The following is a 20122-nucleotide window of genomic DNA, read 5'->3' as shown; positions in this document are numbered from 1 at the left end:
GTAAATATTTGATGATTGATTCAGCAGTTTGTACTGCCTCTTAGCTAAAGTGTGCATAAATATGTGCTGGGGCTACCATAGATGTTATCCACATATCTGATTACACTACTTTCTGGAAGGCGTGATCAAAATATTCTGACGTAAAACTACTCATTATGAACCCTATCTTTCTAACATGCATAGAATGTATCTTTGTAATGTATGCTAGTACTTTAGATTAATATCTTGTTCACTTAGAAACCCAAAAATATTTTTCTGGTTCAATTTAATATTCAAATGAATAGAAGAAAACCTTGGAGTTAATTTAGTGGGAGTATAGTGAAAAAATTATTATATATTGCATATCTTCAGGGACTTGTTTCATAAACTGGAAGCTAACTTGAAATAAATTCACACAGGGTAAAATGAAATAAGTCATTTTACTGACATAGTGCTTTCTGATTTTTCAAAATTATGTTACATGCAGAAGTCATTTATTTGGGAAAGTATCTTCCATGTGCTAGGTTCTAGGCATAGAAAGATGATAAAATTCAATACTTGTCCTTAAGGAACTCAATCTAATGGGGGAGATGCACATAGAGAAATAATCCATAATGCATGATTAATGCTATGATCGAACTATTTACAAAGGGGTTTGAAAGTACAAAAGAATAATTGATTAACTGCTCAGGAAGTGAAGAAAGAAAGGATTCACTGAAGATAAATCCTAATGGATGAAGAGTAGTTCACTAAACTTAGAAAGGGGGAAAGACAAAAGGAACATAAATGAAGGCAGGAAAGATTGAAAGTCTATTGTACCTTCACAGGTCAGGCAGTTCAATAGGAGCATGGCATGTGAGGTACATGGTGGTGAGAAGGAAGGAAATTTGTGGCTGGAGATGAAGGTGTTTAGGGCCAGACCCTTTATTAACATTTTTTTTGTGTGTGTGGTAAAATATATATAACAAAATTTACTATTTTAACCATTTTTAAGTTCACAATTTAATGACATTAAGTACTTTCACAATGATGTATAACCATTACCACTATCTATTTCTAGAACTTTTATTTTAATGTTTTATTTGAAAGAGAGAGAGACAATCCGAAGCAGGCTCTGTAGTGACAGCAGAGAGCCTGATGCAGGGCTCAAACTCACAAACTGAGAGCGTGATCATGACCTGAGCCAAAGTCCGACACTTAACCAACTGAGCCACTCATGCGCCCCTATTTCTAGATCTTTTAAACCATCCCAAACCAAAACTCTGCACCCATCAGAGCAATAACTGTTCCCATATACCAGCCACTGGTAATATCTATTCTACTTTTTGTCTCTCTAAATTTGTGTATTCCAGATACTTCATGTAACTGGAATTATACCATATTTGTCCTTTTCTGTCTGGTTTATTTCACTTAGCATAATGTTTTCTTTTTTTTTTTTTTTTTTTAAAGAAACACTTTTTTTTTTTTAAATTTTTTTTTTTTCAACGTTTATTTATTTTTGGGACAGAGAGAGACAGAGCATGAACGGGGGAGGGGCAGAGAGAGAGGGAGACACAGAATTGGAAACAGGCTCCAGGCTCCGAGCCATCAGCCCAGAGCCGGACGCGGGGCTCGAACTCACGGACCGCGAGATCGTGACCTGGCTGAAGTCGGACGCTTAACCGACTGCGCCACCCAGGCGCCCCTAGCATAATGTTTTCAAAGTTTATCCATGTTGTAGCATGCATCAGAACTTCATTCCTCTTTATGGCGGAGTAATGTTACCATATATAATTCTGTTTATACATTATCTGTTGATGGACACTTAAGTTGTTTCTACCTTTTGGCTGTTGTGAATAATAATACTACTTTGAACATTGGTACAGAAGTATCTGTTTGAATCTCTGTTTTCAGTTCTTCTGGGTATTTACCTAGGAGTGGAATTGGTGGGTCATATGGTAATTCTATGTTTAACTTTTTGAGAAACCACCAAACTGTTTTTCACAGTAGCTGCAACCAGTGTACATGGTCACTAGCAATGCACAAAGGTTCCAGTTTATTTATCCTCATCAACACATGTTTTGTTTGTTTGTTTGTTTTGTTTTTGATAATAGCCATTGTACTGGATATGAAGTGGTACCCACTGTGCTTTTGATTTGCATTTCTCTAATGTCTAACAATGTTGAATATTTTTTCATGTGCTTCTTGGCCATTTTTATCTTTGGAGAAGGATTTGTTCAAGTCCTTTGCCCATTTTTAATTAGATTATTTGTTTTTGCTGAGTTGTAGGAGTTCTTTATATGTTCTAGATATTAAACCCTTATCAGATATATATTTGCAGATATTTTCTCCCTTCTGTGCATTATCTTTTCATTCTGTTGATACCATCCTCTGATGCACAACAGTTTTAAAATTTATTTTTTAAGTTTATTTATTTTTGAGAGAGAAAAAAAAGCATGAGTGGGGGAGGGGCAGAGAGAGAGGAAGAGAGAGAATCCCAAGCATGCCCTGTGCTGTCAGCACAGAGCCTGATGTGGAGCTTGATCTCATTAACTGTGAGATCATGACCTGAGCCGAAATCAAGAGTTGGATGCTCAACTGACTGATCCACCCAGGTACCCCAGTTAAAATTTTTTTTTAAGTTCACTTATTTATTTTAAGAGAGAAAGAAAGTACAAGTGCATGTGCACCCTTGTGTGCACCTGAGCAGAGGAGGGGCAGGGAGAGAGGGAGAGAGATAGCAGATCCCATGCAGGCTCCTCATTGTCCACATAGAACCTGACACAGGGCTTGAACTCACAAACCATGAGATCATGACCTGAGCTGAAGTCAAGAGTCTGACACTGAACCAACTGAGACACCCAGGCACCCCACCAAAGTTTTTAATTTTGATACAATTCAATTGTATCTATTTTTTCTTTTGTTGCCTATGCTTTTGTTGTCATATTTAAGAAACCACTCCCAGGGGTACCTGGGTGGCTCAGTTGTTTGAGTGTCTGACTTCAGCTCCAATCATGATATCACAGTTTGTGAGTTTGAGTGCCACATCGGGCTTGCTGCTGTCAGCATGGAACCCGCTTTGGATCTTCTGTCCCCCTCTCTGTCTTCACATCCCCATTGATGTTCTCTCTCTCTCTCTCTCTCTCTCAAAAATAAATGAAAAACACTTAAAAAAAAAAAACCGCTCCCAAATCAGAAATCATGAAGATTTAGCCCTATGTTTTCGTCTTAAGAATTTTATAGTTTTAGCTCTTAAATTTAGGTTTTTGATCCATTTGAGTTAATTTTCTTTTGTGGTTAATTTTCTCCTTACCTTAGAAGGTAAGCATCTAACTTCATTCTTTTTATTTATTTATTTTTTAACTTCATTCTTTTGCATGTGGTTATATAGTTGTCCTGACACCATTTGTTGAAGAAATTATTATTCTCCCCATTGAATGGTCTTAGCATTCTTATTGAAAAGCCTGTTGAACATATATGGGGGGTTATTTCTGGGCTCTCTAGGGCCAGACTCTTAAGTCTAAAATGCCATACTAAGGAGTTTTGATTTCACCTTGCAGGTCATAGGGAACAATATAATTCAATTTGTTTTTTGAAAAGATAGTCATGAGTGTAGTAAAGGATGATTGTAGAGAAAAGAAAATGAAACCAAGATCAGTTAGGAAATACATTACTGCAGACATTTAGGCAAGAACTGTGGGTCTGTATTTACAATGGCAGCAAGAATAGAGAATAATAGAGTCGAAAGACTGGTAAGTTTGATATTTATAGCTAAACTCCAAGGTAGCTAGGACTTGCAATTCCATTTTATAGATGAGAAAATTAAAATTTTTAAAAGTTATTTACCTCTGGTCTCTAGTACCTGAAGTTGGAACTAAAACCTGGTTTTATAATTCTGGTTCATAATTCTGGTTTTATAATTCAGTGGTTCATAGTTCAGTGGTTTTCTTACCATACCATGGTTACTTTCTCAGATGGAGAATTATAATAAATGGTGGGGAACAAGAGGTTAGTTTTGGGACTGGTCATGTGTAACATCTTTAATGAATGACTTAGAAAAAGTTCACAGTGTACAGATGGCATTCTTAAAGGGGAAGGGTCATGAACAGAAAAATCATCAACTGTGCATTGGGAAAAACGTTGAAGCTTTAGTGGAGGCATTTAGGAGAAAATAATCCAAAATGTACTTACTTATAGGATAAGTAGCTCTGAGCTATCAAAAAAAAAGAAATTGGCAGGGCACCTCCGTGGCTCAGTCAGTAAGTGTCTTGACTCTTGATTTTAGCTCAGGTCATGATTTCACTCACAGTTCCTGGGATCGAGCCCTTCATCAGGCTTTGCGCTGACAGCACAGAGCCTGCTTGGGATTCTCTCTCTCTCCCTCTCTTTTCCCCTCCCTCTCTCTGTCTCTCTTGTTCTCAAAATAAGTAAATAAATAAATAAACTTAAAAAAAAAAGGAATCAGGAATAAAATAATATGCTAGGAAATTCTGTGAAATTCCCAGTGTATTATTTTAGCCAAAAAGGCTAAATTTGAGGGACCACCATGCTAGGTACTGGGAACAGTAAAGATCTTCTACCAGCTAACATTTGTTAAGCACTTACTATGTGCCAGGCACTGTTGCAATCACTTTATCTCAGGCCTATGAAGCAGATAATATTCTCATTTTACAGATGAGGAAACCGAAGCACAGAGAAGTTTAATAAGCAGTATGTCCAAGATAATAATAAGTTATGGATTCAGAATTCAGACCCAGGCAGTTTAACCTTAGAGCCTGTTCTTTCAAGCACTACATTACTGGGTTCTGCATAATCACAGTCTTTCCTTATGTGCAACCCTTTGTTCAGTATTAATTACATGATAGAGGCTTAACAAAGATACAAAGAACAACTGACATCAAGGGATGAAAGGGTGGTTACTAGAGAACCATCTAAAAAGACGTGAAAAAGCATATAACTAAAAATATGGATGTATACTTTCCATACCAAATTCAGCAAGGTGGTTTTATGTTTATACACATGCTACTTATTAAGACCCATTCTGAGAGCTTATGCTGGTGTCTTAATGCCATATGATATCTTTTACCTTAACTAAAAGAAAGGAAGAAACTGTTTTACAGGTTAGTGGGGAAAATTTCTTAACAAGTTTTACTTCTTTAAATGGTGCTTCCCCCCAAAACAAAAGACATTTACTCCTCAAATATTGTTATGGTGCCTGGAATGCCTTCAATTGGAGATTTGTTTGAGTTAACAGCATAGTGTCCATATTTCCCAAAATCAGGACACTATGTCTGAAAAAGAATTAAAAAAAAAAAAACTGTGGTGAAAAACCATGTAACAGAAAATTGACTATCTTAATCATTTTTAAGTGTGCTGTAATGTTAGCTATGTTGTGCATAATGTTGTGCAACAGATCTCTAGAACCTTTTCATCTTGCAAAACAGAAGCTCTATACCTATTGAACAAAGCTCTCCTTTTCCCTTCTCCTTAGCCCCTAGCTGAAAAAGAATTTTCTTGATTTGAGAAAAAATTTTAATATAAAAACTATTACAGTGGCATAAAATTAAATGTTTAATTGCACAGATAAGGAATCCCCTTCATTAACAGAAGAAAATTATATTAAATTGGAACCTTTAGAAAATCTAGGACACATACTCACTCAAGGCCCTGAGAACTAAAGTGAGCTTTCTAGTACAATCACTTCTGGGGAACTAGCATCAGAGAACTAAGGGCTGACTCTGCCATCACTTTTTTATTTGAAAGTAATGAGTGTGATCAGCCAAGGTAACTTTCACAGAACTTGTGCTGAAACCCAGTTTTGGCCTCCTGCTAGGTAGAAAGATTATTGTTGGAAGTCTAAGTCTTGTAGCTTATTCTGGACAGCTTAAACACATTCCCTTAAATCCACTCTAATCAGGCTTTTGCCCTCACCAGACCAAGTGTGGTTCAGTATTTGAGACTTGGCTAAAATCCAGTAGTCAATTCTTAGTTATCATTTTGCTTCACCTATGAGCAACATTTGATACAGTTGATTACTACGTCCTCTTCCTTGAAACATGTTCTTCATTTTGGCTTTCAGGGAATATTGCTTTCTTTCCACCTCACTAGCCATTCCTTCTCATTTTCTTTTCTGGTTCCTCCTCAGATAGAATGCTCCAAGGCTTAGTCCTTGAACCTTTTCTTTATCAAACTCAGTTCCATAGAGAGCTCATCCTGCCACTTCTTTAAAAATCATCTATACACTGATGATTTCCAAATTTATATCTTTTACCCAGACTGTTCTCTTAAATTCCAGTCTTGATAGACAACTCTCTACTCATCATCTCCTCATGGATAGCAAATATGGTTTTGGACTTAACCAGTCCAGAGCCAACTCCCTGATCTTTCTGCTACCCCAAAACTTCTATTCACAGTCTTTCTCAGCCCAGTGAATGGCAACTCCTTCCTGTCAGCTTCTCAAGCCAGAAACTTTGGAGTCATTCTTGACTTTTTCTCATCCCCGTGTCCAATTTATCAGCAATTCTTGTTGGCGTAGCTTCAAAATATATCCAGAATCCAGACACTTGTCTCTCTACCACCTTTACCACTCTGGTCTAAATTATCATCATTTCTTGCCTAAATTATTGGTTATAGCGTAACTAGCCTCCTTTCTTCTGTCCTTGCTCCTACTTCAATCTGTTTTCAACACAGCATTATATTAAAATGTCAATTAGGTTATGTTCTTTGTTTGCCCAAAATGCCCTGCTGGCTTCCATCTCAATTGCAGAAAAAGTCCCAAGTCTTTCCAGTGGTCCACGGGCTGTAGACCATCTGCTTCCCTCACAGTTCTCTGTCATCTCCTACTACCCTTCTTGTTGCTCACTTCATTCACACCAAACTAGCCATTTTGATCAGTTCTTGAAGTATCACTCATTCTCCTGCAATAGGGCTTTTACACTGGCTGTACCCTCTGCCTGGGACATTCTTTTCCCAGATAGCTGCATGGTAATTCTCACTCTTGAAAGTCTTCGTTCAAATTTACACCTTTTTGTTAAGGACTTCCCCTCTTTTCCATCTCTAATGTATTTTTTCCACAGCACTTAGCACTTCCTATTCTATTGTATGACTTCTTTTATCATAATAAGTAAATATTGTATATTAAGTATTGTAATCCCCCAACAACAGAAGGGAATTTTGTTTATTTTTGTGATTTGCTGTCTCCCCAGTGCTTAGATCAGTGACTTGCATGAAATAGGTACTCAATAAATATATGTTGAATAAATTAATATAGGAAGGAATTAAATGCACACTCAAGACCTAAAATGGGATTTGGCAGCAGTGGTGGGTTATCTTGGCAGGAGGTGTCTGGGACATGCTAAATTAGAGGGGACCTGGCAGTGGAAGATGTGATGAGGACCTAATAGCATAAAAAATTGGGAAAATTTGGAGGGATGAGGGATAGTGAATATAATGAAATTTTTATCTGTAGAAATTAACATCATGCTCTCGTAGAGTCAATTTAAGTTTTGGTTTTTATTTTAAAGGAGGGAATGAAATTTGTTGTAGTAAAAAGGAAAGGAAAGGACATTCTGTTTGCTGATGATGCTTGGATATAGGAAGGAGTAGTTTAAATTATATATGGTTAAAACTAGCTTCACTCTGTCCAGGAGACCATTTCTGGTAATTGGTTAACATGGTACCCACCTTCTGAAAGACATTAAATGCTTGGTAGAAGAGTTTTGGATTCCACACTATGGGTAATAGTGTTCTATTAGTGGATTTTGACTAAAAGAAAGATTTGATAGAAAACAAGTTTTTGCAAAGCTGTTTCTCACTACCATTTGGAAATTGATAAAAGTGGGAAAAGACTAATGGTAAATTACATTTCTTCATTTATTTGTTCAGTAATGTTGAGTGCCTAAAGTGTGCCAGGAAATATAGGGGTGACCAAACAAATAAGATCTCTGCTCTTATTTGTAGATCAAGGCAGTTGCCATGAACATAGAGAAAGAGTTAAGGGTCAGATATGAGAGAAGTTGCAAAAGAAGAATTGGCTGGACTTGGTGATAGTTTGTATGGAGTGTGAATGCATGCAGTTCTAGGCACTAGTGGGGTAGTTAATAAGATGAGGAGAAAGAAGAGGCAGGAGAACCAGAAGATTGATGATGTCACTGAAGGTAGTGGAAGCTGAGAAGGGCTTCTAATTTGTGGAGAAACTATTTTGATTTTTTACACTTCAAGTTTTAAGGATTAGTGAGATGTATAAGTGGAAATGCTTTATGAACTGGGTATGGCAGATGGCGGGAGACTCTTGCTATCATACTTTTTTTTTTTTTTTAAGTAGACTTCACACCTGTGCACAGCCCAACACAGGTCTGGAGCGTACGACCATGAGATCAAACCTGAGCTGAGATCGAGTGTGATGCTTAACCAACTGAGCCACCCAGACTCTCATACTTTCTAAGTCTGCCTTGCTTTCCCTTCCAAGTCTGCCTTGCTTTCCCTACTGACCTCTCATTCTCTCCTTCCCTTTCATAGTCCTCCACCTGCACCCTCTTCTGTGGCTTAAAATTTATCACTCAACTTGTCCTTTGTGGGTTGACTGAAGGCACTGCTCTGTATCTTCCTCATTCTAGGGTCTAGGCAGACTAAGCAGCCCCCATCTGAAACATTGGTTGCTATGGTAGAATGACAGAGCGGCAAATTGTGCTCCTTATCATTACTTATGTCTGGAAGTGATTCATGTCATTTTGCTCATATTCATTGCCTTTCCCTCATCCCAACTTCAAAGAAATCAGGAGGGACAGTCCTACAGAGTGTCTAGGATGAGAATTAGAAATATTTGCCAACACTAATGATAATTAAAGACCTTGATTTTTAATTCATTCTAACATAAATTTGACATAGGATCCATATCCTTGAGATTCAAAGTTTGTGAACTGCAGGGGCACCTGGCTGGCTCAGTTGATAGATAGAGCTTGTGACTCTTGATCTCGGGGTTGTGAGTTCAAGCTCCACATTGTGTGTATAGGTTGCATAATAAAAAACATTTTTTTTTAAGTTTGTGAACTTCAAACTTGCATATTCTTAGGAGAATGTATCAAAAAAGAGATTAGAACTGCTGAATGAACTGTACTTGTTTTTCACAAGTACACCTGGACCACTTATCCTTTCCTTCTTCCATTCCAGAAGCCTTGTTCACTCTTTACTTTCCTCCCTATCCAGCTGAGATTTGATGGTCTGTTGTTTCAGCTTAGTGTCTTGCTATTATTCTTTCTTTTACATATCTATTTTAAACCTAGCTGGATAAAATCAGATAGCCAGTCTGGTATTTGTAGAAATTTATGATCAGCTGCCCCAACTGGGCTTTCAATAGCACCTTACAAATTACAATAGTCTAGACACCTATCCATTCCAGCATCTTTCAAACTTCTCCTCTCCTCAAGCCTCCCCCACTTCCTATCCCCATTTAAATTCCTCTTCCCCTAACTCCAGCCCAACATGTGATCTTGTATCCTTTTTGACAGAATTGGACAGGAACTGATAAAACTTTTATTACCAAATCTGCAGGCATACCTACGTTTCTACCAATATGTCTTCCTTCCTTGTTGGATTAAAAAAAGTTTCCTACTTTCTCCAGCACCAGCCTCGGTACCTGTTTTCTGAATCTAATTTCGTCTATCTTTTCAAAGATCTTGTACTATTATTAATCCAGTCTCCTTATATTCAATCTCTGTCTCTATTTACTCTTCAGCATTTAGTAAATGCTTGAATCTTTCCTTCCTTTCCCAGTCAGGTTTGTTTCTTTTTTATTTTAGAGAGAGTGTGTTCACATGTAAGAGAGTATATATGAGCAGGGGAGGGGCAGAGAGAGAGGGAGAGAGAGAATCTCAAGCAGGCTCCACACTCAGTGCAGAACCTGACACACGGCTCGATCCCACGACCCTGGGATCATGACTAAGCCAAAATTAAGAGTCAGATGCTCAACCAATGGAGCCACTTAAGTGCCACTCCCAGTCAGATTTCTTGAAAACAGAATTGTCTTTGTTCATATCTGGATTTTCTCTTCCTCTTACTAATATTTCAACATCTTTTACCCAGTGTACTATGCTCTTGGCTTCCATGATGCCAGACTCTCCTGTTTTCCTTTTCTCAGTTCTTCTTAGTCTTCTTTGCTTAGTCTTAGTTTTCTTTGCTTCTTCTTTGATGCACCTCTATTCATCATTAAGTATTACAGTTCATAGTTTTCTTTTTTGTCTTCAGATTTTATTTTTTTAAGTAATCTCTGTACCCAACATGGGGCTCAAACTCACAACCCCAAGATCAAGACTCCACCGACTGAGCCAGTCAGGCACCACTAGTTCATAGTTTCCTGTCTAAGATCCTCTTCTCTACTTATTCTGCTCTCTTCGTAAGTGCTCATATTCATTCAGAAAACTTCAGTTATGCTGATGACTCCAAATGTGTATTCTTTACCCAGATCTCTCTCTTGTTTCTTGTGTATTGCTATATTTCTAGGCCTTCAACAGTATCTTCCACTTACTAGGTGTTTCATAAATGTTTCTCTTGTGACTGGCTGACAAATGAATGAATAAACAAACATAGTTTGTTTCATGGTGGTGATTCTTTGTAATTCTTCTTAATAGACCAGGACCGAATACTTTATTTCCCTAGGCCTAGCACATAGTGGATACTTAGTAAATGCTTTATAAATGACTGAATAAAAATGAATGGGTGAATAAAAGAACTTTGTGATGATTCATTATAGCCAACCAACACCAAACACCTTGATTATTCTTTTTAAAAATGTAACTGGGTATAGCTTAAACTAATACTTGCTTCGAGAGAGATTCTTGATTCTTTAACAGATCAAGTAAAAGTTGCAAGTGTGTTTGAAATGTTGACTGAATAACATGTGTGTAATATAATATTAGTAAGAAAAGAAGTTTAATCACTTAGCTGATCTAGTATATGCACAATGGTCATGAACACAGACTCTTATGTGGGACTGCTTGGGAGAATATCTGGTATCTACTGTAGGTATATGAAATAGGGTACAGTTTCCTTGTCTGTAAAATGTAAAGCCCACCTCATAGGATGGTTATGAGGATTGAATGCAGTGATACTTATAAAACACTTAGCAGAGATCTGGCACAAAATAAAAATTAAAAAATTTAAACATTTATTACCCATCAATTATTATTAATATATCATTTTGATCCAGCTGCTATAGGTCCCAGCCAAAGACATAGTATAGATGAGTAACTGCTAAACCTGGCTGCTTATCAGAATCACTTGAGCTTTAAAAAAAAAAAAAAAAAAAAAAAAAAGATTTCATGGGATGCCAGAGTGGCTTAATCGGTTAAGTGTCTGACTTCAGCTCAGGTCATGCTCTCACAGTTCGTGAGTTTTAGCCCCACATCAAGTTCTGTGCTGACAGTTCAGACTGGAGCCTGTTTCAGATTCTGTGTCTCCCTCTCTCTCTCTCTGCCTCTCCCCTGCTTACACTCTGTCCTTCCTTCTCTCAAAAATAAAGTTAAAAAAAATAAACATTTAAAAAAAGATTTAAATGGGGACAGGGGGAAGTGGTGCCTGGCTGGCTCAGTTGGAGGTACATGTATCTCTTGATCTCCAGGTTGTGAGTTCGAGCCCCATGTTGGGTGTAGAGATTACTTAAATAAATAAATACTAAAAAAAGAAAAAAAGATTTCTGGGCTGATCCCCAGACTATTATAAATCACACTGGAGTGGGGTGGAGGAGGTAAGAATATGTATTTCTTACAGCTCCCTAGGTGATTCTGAGGATCATCCAGGTTTGGTAGTTATGTTACAGAAGATAGAATTGTCTCTAGAAATCATCTGAGTATGAGATATAAATGGGAAAAATGTTTCTGGTATGGAGAAAAAAGCCAGAAATGACATCTGTAAAAAGTTAATTATATATAACCTTTGGGATCAATGGTCAAAGTTGTGCTGATTGTCCAAGAACAAGTCATAATGAAAGTGAAGCATACACAGCTGAGCCATTTTCAAGGTCCCAGAATGAAAAGAAAAGCAGAGCCACTGAGCTGGTAACAGCTACCAAAATTAATTCAAAGTAGCCATGTGGGATGGGAAAGCACTAAATGAACTTCAGAAAGAGGTGGTAAAAATATAAAGATTATGTTTTAGGTATTGGAGGGAGGAAGAAAGATTAGAGGAAAATAGATGAAATAGCTGAGGACGAGTGAGAAGTGCCATAGGAAAATATCAAGAGAAGATGATTCTTACTAAAAAAAAGAGGTAAAGAACATATGTCTTGGAAGAGAGAAAAAGAAAGGTCTCAGAAATGACAGTAAAAACATTTTAAGAGATTAACATGGAAAAGGCCAAAGACAGCATACATAATCAGCCAATTATAGATGGACTGCAAATCCTAGAGAGACCAGTATTACAGAAGGGGAAAGGTGAAGTAAAGCTAAGGCAATGAAGTTGATAACAAAGGGAAATAAATGAGGGAGTTTAGAAGAAGTCTTGAAGGATAATTAGAATTATACAAATATGAGGGGCACCTGGGTGGCTCAGTTAGTTGGGCATCCGACTCTCGATTTCAGCTCAGGTCATGATCCCAGGGTTGTGGGATTGGGCCCTGTGTCGGGTTCCATGCTGAGTGTCAAGCCTGCTTGAGATTCTCCCTCTGCCCCTCTTTCCTGCTCGCACACACTCTCTCTCTTATAAAAAAGAAAAAGAATTATATAAATATGAATAAAGTACCATTTAAGGTAGAAGAATATGTAGTACACAGTATAAAACTTGAAAATCTAAGGAATGATTCAGCAAACATTTATTGAGATGGACACACAGGGATGAATGAGAAATGCAGTCAGTGCCTGTTCTCATGGAATTCTCATTTTTTTAATGTTTATTTATTTATTTTGAGAGAGAAAGAGAGCACGCACACACAAGTGGGGGAGGGACAGAGAGAGAGAGAGAGAGAGAGAGAGACAGAGTGAGAGAGAGAGAGAGAGAGAGCGAACCCCAAGCAGGCTCCATGAGCTCCATGAGATCATAACCTGAGCCAAAATCAAGAGTTGGACACTTAATTGACTGAGCCACTCAGGCACCCTGGAATTCTCATTTCTGATAAACCTTGGGGGTAGAAGAGAAACAGGGTGACATTCTTACTGGAAATAGAACTGCATGTGATAAAAGAATGTTTTGTTTTTGACAAGACTGAATATGAGGCTCTTCCCAGTAGAGTTGAGTCGGGCAAGGCATTTTGAGCATTTTGGGTTTTTGAAGGATACATTGGAATCTGGATTGGAATCTGTCTGGCCATAGATGTAAATTAGGCAAGGGAATGTGTGTCTGTCTCTCTGTCTATCTACACACACTGATCTCTCATCCCCAAAGAAATTTGAAAGAGAAATCATTTGATATATTATAATATATTGTAAATAAGGATATTTTGGCAAAAGTCTGAAAGTGACCAAAAGGGACCCGTGAAGCCGGATGAGAATCATTTCATAAAATAAGGATTAAATAATACTTCTTAGAGTTTATGTACTGTTAGCTGTCTGGAATATACTTAGAAAAAAAACAAAGTATTCCTATTACATTGCCAGTTCAACTGAGTTTATGTGGCAGAGTGAAATATTTTTTTTTTCCAATCATGCAATAGTGAGAACTCAAATTAGTTTCTCAACAACTGGGAAGTTTTGGCAGAGTCATTTAGAAGATAAGCAAATTCATGTTAGAGCACAAGGAAATTAAAAACTATGAGGAAGAATGATCAAAAGGGAAGCCAACTTCCTTTTGAAGGTGTTGAGATGCTGGAAGTATTAAAACAAGTGAAGGCTCTCAGAGGAAGGGTTAAAACCAAAGGAGTTAAAGAACTAAAGAGACCTGTCTATATGAAGAAAGGATTAATGAAAAGCATAAAAGGAAAGGAAAACAAAGTTGAAGAAATTAGAGCAAATAAAAAAAAATCAGAAACAAAATGAAAAAGTCTTCATAAACAGACTCAAGATGGTAGAAAACATAAGATTAAAGCCAAAATTAAGTCATTGCTTTATATTCTTACATTTTGCAAGAGTACAAAGGAGTGTCACGGTAGCTAAAAACACATTCAGATTTCCTTAAAAGGATAACATTGAATGTAAGAAGAATTCCTTATGAAACTGTTTCAGGAGGTAGATGAGAATTTGGGGGATGAGGTATACATATGGGGAGAAGAAGGGTCAGATGCCTATAATATTGCACTGTGGAAAAGATAAACAGTTTAGTAGCAGACATGTAGATTCTAAAAGTGAGGAGCATAGTAAAATTGCTGTAGGGGAAAGAGAACTTCTAGGTTTAATGATCTACCACCTGGGCTCTGTGAGATCTTTGAGCAAATCCTTGGCACTTCTGTTCAAAGGTATACGGAAGGTGAGATAACTTGCACAATGTTAATAGGTACAAGTCATAATAATAACTTGCACTAGTGTTAATAGGACGTGAGAGAAATTGGGAACTGGTACTTGCTGATAATACTAAACACTAAATATAAGATTATTGTGAGAATTGTGCTGGAAAGATTGACAGGAATAATAGAGAACATGAGATGCCAAGGGAACAATATGCCATGAGGGGGGTCCGAAAAGCTAACTGAAAAATCCTTACATGGCAAAGGAATGGGGTGGGAAATAAATTCATTATGCTTGGCTTAAGAAAGGGCTTTTATTTAGACAAGCTATGATTTTCTCTTGAGTGCCACGTGAAATATATTGTTCCAGAGCAGCTTTTGAAATGTGAGGGCTTTACATATGAGCCATTGGGACCAGTGTCTCCATTCTCAGTAAGGAAGATTGAAGAGAAAATTAAAATGATAAAAATAAAGCAGTACTGCCCATATAATTCTATACTATTTTTGTGGTCTGTGGATTGAATTTCCCTCCCTTCATTAAAAAAATTTTAAAAGTATATAAGGATACAAAGGAGACAGTGCAGGGAAGCTGAGGTCACTCATAGCCTAGCATTTAAGAATAGCATATCTGTAGCAATTTCAAAAGCAAGTTTAAAATAAAGAGTGCAGAGACGTTGGGATAACATCATAAAAATGGATAAAAAACAGAGTAATACAAACTTATCGAAAGCAAGAATAAAAGATGGTTATGTTCTTTGGAGGGGCAAAAAAAAAATTGGATCATGAAAATAAAGGAAGTGGGAAAAAAAAGTAAACATAGGCTAATTGCACATTATTGGAGAGCAGTTTTTAGTGATCATCTGATCACATAGCATTTGGTGTCCGTTTTTCCTGCTGCCTCTGCAGCTTTCTTTCCATCAGTGATCTCATTCCTGTGGCTTTAATTGCTATTCATATGCTAATGACTCTCAAATCGTTGGTGCCCAAGCTCCAGACCTATATATCCAGCTGACTACAAGGTCTCTTCTCAGGTGTGTCACAAGTGCCTCATATTCAACAGGTCCAAATCTGTAAAAATCATCCCCCCACTCTCCCTCCCACCCCAAGTCTATTTCTCCTGTTTCCCTCTTGTGGAGTACTGCCACCTTACTCATCTAGTTTCCTACTTTAGAAATCTAAACATCATCCTCAGTGTTTCTTCTTTTACCCTTGTATCTAGTCAATCAGCAAGATTTTCATTCTTTCCCTTTAATAGTTCCCATGTATATTTATCTCCCTGTTCTCATTCTATTAGTTTAGACCAGAGGTTGGCAAACTTTTTCTATAAAGGACCGAATGGTAAATACGTTAGGCTTTGCAGGCCATATGGTCTTTGTCACAATCACTGTAGCTCCAAAGCAGCCGGACACAATATGTAAATGAACTGGTGTAGCTGTTTCCCATAAAACTTTATTTATAGACACTGAAATTCACATTGTGTATAATTCACAAAATATTCTTCTTCTTTTGCTTTCTTCCCACCCCTGCCCCAACCATTTTAAAATGTAAAAACCATCCTTAGTTTGTCATCCCTATGAAAACAGAAGCAGGCCAGATATGGCTCACAGGCCATAGTTTGCCCACCCCTGTCTTAGACCACCATTTTCTCACCTGAAATACAACAGTAGTCTTCTACTCTCCTACCTGGTCTCCCTCTAGCCTTGTCCCTCTGGTCCACTTCTCTTACTGAAGCCAGGTTGACTTTTCTAAATTGCAAATTGGATTGCTCTACCTTGCTTGAAGTCCTTTAAAGGTTGACCATAGCCATTGGAATGTACCCACATTTTTTGGCAAGACCCTTCATAATGTGGACCTTGCTTACCTTTCTAGCCATGTTTCCTTGCCACATGTTTCTAGCAGCTTCAGCTGCTTACAACTGCTTGCAGTTTCTGTAGTGTGTAGTATTTTTCACTTCTAAGTTTTGACACATCCCTTGAATATCTTTCCTCCTTACCCTCTGCCTACTTCACCTGGCAAAACACTACTCTTCCTACTGGACACATTTTAGCTATCATCTCCAGAAGCCTTTCCTCACTCCCCTAAGGTGTTTTATCCCTTAAGGATTTAAGTGCTTCTACTAAGTTCTCTTGTCATATCTGCAGAACCTAATAATAGCATTTATTTTACTATATTATAATTAACTATTTATTTGATTGCTTCTCCAGAATAATAAACTCCTTGAGTGCCTAGAATTTGTCCATTATTTTATTCCCAGTTTCACGTATGGTGCCTTCTAATACCCTTGGCACTTCCATTTCTATCTTTTTGCATTAAAAAATTGACATATGGGAATGCACGCTGGTGCAGCCACTCTGGAAAACAGTATGGAGGTTCCTCAAAAAATTAAAAATAGAACTACCCTACCACCCAGCAACTGCATTACTAGGTATCTATCTAAGAGATACAGGTGTGCTGTTTCGAAGAGGCACATGTACCTCAATGTTTATAGCAGCACTATCAACAATAGCCAAAATATGGACAGAGCCCAAATGTCCATCGATGGATGAACGGATAAAGATGTGGTGTGTATGTGTGTGTGTGTGTATATATATATGTATATATATATGTATATATATACACATATATATACACACACACATATATATATACATATATATATACATATATATGTATATATATGCTGGAGTATTACTCAGCAATCAAAAAGAATGAAATCTTGCCATTTGCAACCATGTGGATGGAACTGGAGGGTATTATGCTAAGCAGAATTAGAGAAAGACAAATATCATATGACTTCACTCATGAGGACTTTAAGATACAAAACAGATGAACATAAGGGAAGGGAAACAAAAATAATATAAAAACAGGGAGGGGGACAAAACAGAAGAGACTCTTAAAATATGGACAACAGAGGGTTACTAGAGGGGTTGTGGGAGGGGGGATGGGCTAAATGGGTAAGGGGCATTAAGGAATCCACTCCTGAAATCATTGTTGCACTATATGCTAACTAATTTGGATGTAAATTTTAAAAAATTTAAATTAAAAAAAATAATAAAATAAAATAAATTGAGATATAATTCATATATCATAAAACTCACCCTTTTAAAGTATACACTTCAGTTTAGTGTTTAGTATATTGACAATACTGTGCAGCTATCACCACTAATTCAAGAACATTTTTCTTAAAGATTTTTTTTTTAAGTGATCTCTACACCCAGCGTGGGGCTAGAACCCACAACACCAAGACCAGGAATCATGTGCTCTACCATTTGAGCCAGCCAGGTGCCCCGAGAACATTCTCATCACCACAAAAAGAAACCCCATGTCCTTTTGTGACTAGCTTCTTTTACTTAGCATATATGTCTTCAAGGCTTATCCATACTGTAGCAGGTAACAGTACTTCATTCCTTTTTATGACTGAATATCAACATTATATTTTAAGCTTCATTCTTCAAAGCTGCCAGGACGCTAGGGGAAGACCTAGTTAAGGCTGAAGGGCCCCTCCATGGTCTTTTTTCTCCAACCTTCTTTCACACTGCTTTTCCTCCTGTATCATGTGCTATAGCCAAACAATATTTTGATCATATTTTCATACATGTCTCATGTTTTCTTGCCTTTGTACCTTTTCTTATGTCATCCTCTCTATCTGGACTGCCCTTTTCTACCTATTTACAATTTTTCCTAGCCTTCAATGACTAATTCAGGTAAAAATTCCTTCCCTGAAGCTTTCCTTGATCAGATCAGCTAAGAACCATCTCTGAATTCCTACAGTAATTATACTGCTTTAGGTGCTAAACTTGCCTACTGATTCCTTGAGACTGCTCTCATGTTTTCCAATTGTTTTATACTCTCCCATCTAGTACCTTGGTACAGTAATTTTTTTAAATGTAAATGAAAATGGCATGACCACTTTGGAAAAGGAGGAACCTCACTCTTGCACATTTATCCCAGAGAAATATCCTAGAAAACTAATATTCATGTAAAAATCAGTATACTGTTTTTTTTTTAAACTTTTTTTAACGTTTTATTTATTTTTGAGACAGAGAGAGACAGAGCATGAATGGGGGAGGGGCAGAGAGAGAGGGAGACACAGAATCGGAAGCAGGCTCCACGCTCTGAGCCATCAGCCCAGAGCCTGACGCGGGGCTCGAACTCACGGACCGCGAGATCGTGACCTGAGCTGAAGTCAGCCGCTTAACCGACTGAGCCACCCAGGCGCCCCAGTATACTGTTTTTTATAGCAGCTGTATTTGTAATAGCCAAAAAGTTGAAACCACCAACATGTTATACAGTAGTTGAATACTTAAACAAACTGTAGTACATTCATATCATGGAATACTACTCAGTAATAAAGAGGAATGAACTATTGATATATGCAGCAACTATATGTTTTACTGAGTAAAAAATCGTAAAAGGCCACATATTATATGATTCCATTTATATAACATTCTTGAAATGACAAAATTGCAGAGTTGGGAAACAAATTAGTATTTACCAGGGTTTAGAAATAGTGTGAGGCAGGAGGATAGATTTGAATATAAAGGATAGTATGAGGGATATCTTTGCAATGATAGAATAGTTCTGAATCTTTGTTTTGGTGGTGGTTACATGAGTGAGTGTGTGTGTGTGTGTGTGTGTGTGTGTGTGTGTGTGTGTGTGTGTGTAAAAATGACATAGAATTATACATACACATTGTACCAGTGTCAGATTCCTGGTTTTGATGTTGTGTTATAGTTAGATAGGATGTATGTATTGGGGGAATTGGGTGAAGTGTATATGGGACTTCTCTGTGCTATCTTTGCAATTTCTTACAAATCTATAATTATTTTTAACTAAGAAGCTTAAAACTTTCTCTTTAGAGACTGAAAAGGTATTTATCATAATCATTTTGGCACTCAGGGTCCTGCTTCTGATCACTATGAATCTGTGTATACTTTCAAAGTCAATTTACTTTTGAGGTTGACAAGAGAACCTGTTTGTAGTGATATTGTTGTTACATTTTACAATTGATACCTGTTTAAGCAAGATCTGGGACAGTGGTTCTTTGTGGATGACATCCTGGCTTTCAAAGACCTTGTCTTAATTTTTAAATTAAGTGCTAAATTAAATTAGTTTGAGTCATATTTTGTTACAGATTTAAGTTCCTATTGTTCTTGTCTACTGGATCTTGAAGGACAATGACCACAACAACAGGTCCTATGTAGTATCTGTTATCATATGAGAGCTTGATAAGCATCAGTTACTTTTGATTTTGCATTAACTGATTCAAACAATTAATTCTTATTTTAATATAGAGTTAGTAAGAGGTCTCTTCTGTTAAGACTTTGAAAAAAGATATCATTAAGCAATGTTCAACTCAAATTTTTAAATGTTTGAAAGTCATTAGACTATATATTAAGTAAAATGAATATTCTTTTGCAAATTTAAAGTATTACAAAATCAAAATTTCTCTCTAATTCTTTTTGGAAATAGGTGGGTATGTATAACTTAAGGATTTTTCTTTTGTATTTATGATCAAACTTAAAGTGAATATGAGCAAAAAAGAGGAAATATGAGCAAAACTCCATATTCTGTAGTAAAATGAAAATTTTTTTTTTCAGATTAAACTACAGAGCAACATATCATATCAGATGGCAGATATACATCATTTAAAGGGTAAGAAAATTAATTACAAATTAAAGATAAACAAAGGTCACTAAATGTCTAATATCCTCAACAATTAAGAAATAGCTAGACAGCTAAATGAAATAAAAATTTTTGAACAAAGCTCCTTTGATGGCAAAATGTTTACTTTTTCTT

The 20122-nt window shown here is 37.0% G+C and overlaps 1 protein-coding gene across 3 annotated transcripts in view; it reads left to right on the top strand.

Moving 5' to 3' along the window:
• The window catches only part of GOLM2 (golgi membrane protein 2), a 105787-nt gene that overhangs the window by 17837 nt on the left and 67828 nt on the right, over positions 1-20122 (top strand). For all 3 annotated transcript variants that reach the window (XM_043555548.1, XM_043555546.1, XM_043555547.1), the window contains exon 2: positions 19924-19978. In XM_043555548.1, the coding sequence (XP_043411483.1) occupies positions 19924-19978 (55 nt within the window). The remainder of the gene's footprint in view (positions 1-19923; positions 19979-20122) is intronic.

Source organism: Prionailurus bengalensis, chromosome B3 (assembly GCF_016509475.1).
Source record: "Prionailurus bengalensis isolate Pbe53 chromosome B3, Fcat_Pben_1.1_paternal_pri, whole genome shotgun sequence".
Lineage (NCBI taxonomy): Eukaryota > Metazoa > Chordata > Mammalia > Carnivora > Felidae > Prionailurus > Prionailurus bengalensis.
Note: the sequence above shows the minus strand (reverse complement) of the source record. Positions and strands in the feature narration are given on the sequence as shown.